Raw genomic sequence first — 2,500 nt, 5'->3', positions numbered from 1 at the left:
AATACTGATTGACCTAGAGAGAGAGAGAGAGGGGGGGGAGAGAGGGAGGGAGGGAGGGAGAGGGAGGGAGAGAGGGAGGGAGGGAGAGGGGGGGAGAGAGAGAGGGGGGGAGAGAGGGAGGGAGGGAGGGAGGGAGAGAGGGAGAGAGGGGGAGAGAGGGGGGGGATAGATTATTTTTTTAAATACCAAAAAAAAGCAAAAGAAAAGTAAAAAAAAATATATAATTAAAAAGTTTAAAAAATGATTGCTAAAAACGACCCTTAAAACAGTTGGAAGAACCTCCTGTAAAAAGCGCAGATGGTGAGTTACTACGTCATGGTCTGAGAGGAACCTTCAACTCTGGCGGTTTGACCTCGAGGGGGGAAGATGGATGTGATTTTTTTTGTATATATTTTTTTTGGCATTTTCAAGCTTTATTAGACAGTACAGAGTTGAAATGGGGAGACAGAGAGAGAGAGAGAGAGAGAGAGAGAGAGAGAGAGAGGGGGGATGACCTGCAGTAAAGGTCCACGGGTCAGATTCGAACCCGCGACCACTGCAACGAAGGCCTTAGCCAATATGGTACGCGCTCTATCCACTACGCCACCAGAGCGCCCCGGGAGGATAGATTATTATTAAAATACCAAAAAAAAGGTTTTAAAAAGTCAAAAAAAATTGAGAAAAGTCGCAAGAAGATTGAAAAAAAAAAGTCTAAAAGAATCGTCAGAAAACAATATTTAAAAAGTTACAAGAATGATTGCTAAAAACGACCCTTAAACAGTTGGTAGAACCTCCTGTAAAAAGCACAGATGGAGAGTTAACCTGGGACTCTGACGGTTTGACCAGGAGGTTTTCAGCAACAGAAAAGTCGAAAAAAAAGTTTTTAAAAAGTCATAAGTACAGCTGTGTGTATTGACTCATGGTACCTATTAATTGTATTATTCACTGTATCTCTATCACTGCATTTATTGTATTTAGTATCTTTGATTGTATTTTAAAGCCTGACCCAGGGACAAAGACTGCAAATTAGCTGAAGCTAGATGTCTTATATGCATCACATTTTCCCATTTTTTTGTGGCAATGTTGTATGTATTGTCCCTGTCAAATAAACATTAAAATAAATAAAGAAAAAATAATTGGGGAAAATTTGCAAGAAGATCGTAATATTTTTTTTTAATCATAAAAAAAACATCTTTAAAAAGTTGCCAAATATCGTAAAAACGTCGCAAAAAACTCCCCTTAACAGTTGGAAAAACCTCGTATATAAAAGCGCCGATAGTGAGTTACTATCTCCTGGTCTGATGGTCTGAGAGGAACCTGGGACTCTGACTGATTGACCTTAGAAGGGGGGAGGATGGATTATTTTAAATACCAAAAGAAAAGAAAAAGAAAAGTAGAAAAAAAAGGTTTTAAGAAGTCAAAAAAAAATTGGAAAAGTTGCAAGAAAGTCAAAAAAAAAAAAAAGGTCCATTAGAAATCGAAAAAAAAATAGAATAAAATCAAATAGAATCATCAGAAAAGAATATTCAAAAATGTGATACTAACTCTGCCTGTTTGTTAAAGTTGCTGAAAATGCATCTCGCACAAAAAGTAAAAAAAAAAAAACGTTATAAAGTTTTTAAAGAAGTCACAAAAAAATCTGGAAAAAGTCGTTAAAAAAGGAGTTGAAAGAAAGAAAACACACACACACACACACACACACACACACACACACACACACACACACACACACACGGAGAAAATCCCCAAAAATTTATTTTCGGGAATCATTGTTTTTTTGATTTGATTTGATTCAATTTATTTCAGACATATCAAACATACAAAACAAAATGAAAAGCATGGAAATACAATAAACAAATTATGTTTTCACAAAAAAAATAAAAAAAATAAAACAAATTATCTGTATTTCTGAGATATGCCTGAAAAGGAGCAGGAAGAAGTATACACTTATTTAATCCTACCCCTTTTCCATAGTGAAAAAATAAAAAATAAAAATATTTATTAAATTAAAAAAATAAAAATATTTATTATATTCGCTTCTCTTAATCCATATACTCTCTGTACAATTGGCGATACTATATTATATTTGCCATTTACGAACTATACATACATACATACATACTACTTAATTGCTCCCGATAGTTAGCTTAGTTAGCTTAGTTAGCTTAGCACCCTAGTGCTAAGCCTACCCTGCATGGTAGCTGCTGCTATCGGTGTATGAATGTGTGTGTGACTGGGTGAATGTGTACAAAAACAATGTAAAGCGCTTTGAGTCTGTGATAAACGGAGATATAGCGCTATACAAGTCCATTTACCATTTACCATTTAATATACTATGAATTTTTCATTGTGAATGAAACCGTGAGATTCCTAAAGACTGCGGCCGTACCTTTGAGCAAAGCATCCAGGAGGTCTCTGGGGTCTCCATCACTAAGAGACGCCTAGATACACACCAACGAAGAAGAGTTATGTTACTGTTTAAAAGGCTAAAGCTATAGTGCAAAACTTTTTACATAAATAA

General features: G+C 35.6%; 1 protein-coding gene across 1 annotated transcript in view; it reads right to left on the bottom strand.

Moving 5' to 3' along the window:
* The window catches only part of cyp17a2 (cytochrome P450, family 17, subfamily A, polypeptide 2), a gene marked incomplete at both ends in the record, with an annotated part of 12,372 nt that overhangs the window by 3,780 nt on the left and 6,092 nt on the right, over positions 1–2,500 (bottom strand). The window contains one exon of the mRNA XM_080051856.1: positions 2,369–2,420. Coding sequence (XP_079907982.1) covers positions 2,369–2,420 — 52 coding nt within the window. The remainder of the gene's footprint in view (positions 1–2,368; positions 2,421–2,500) is intronic.

This window comes from Ammodytes marinus (assembly GCF_949987685.1).
Source record: "Ammodytes marinus genome assembly, chromosome: 23".
Taxonomy (NCBI): Eukaryota; Metazoa; Chordata; class Actinopteri; order Uranoscopiformes; family Ammodytidae; genus Ammodytes; species Ammodytes marinus.
The sequence above is the reverse complement of the archived record's forward strand: the minus strand, read 5'-3'. Positions and strand labels throughout refer to the sequence as shown.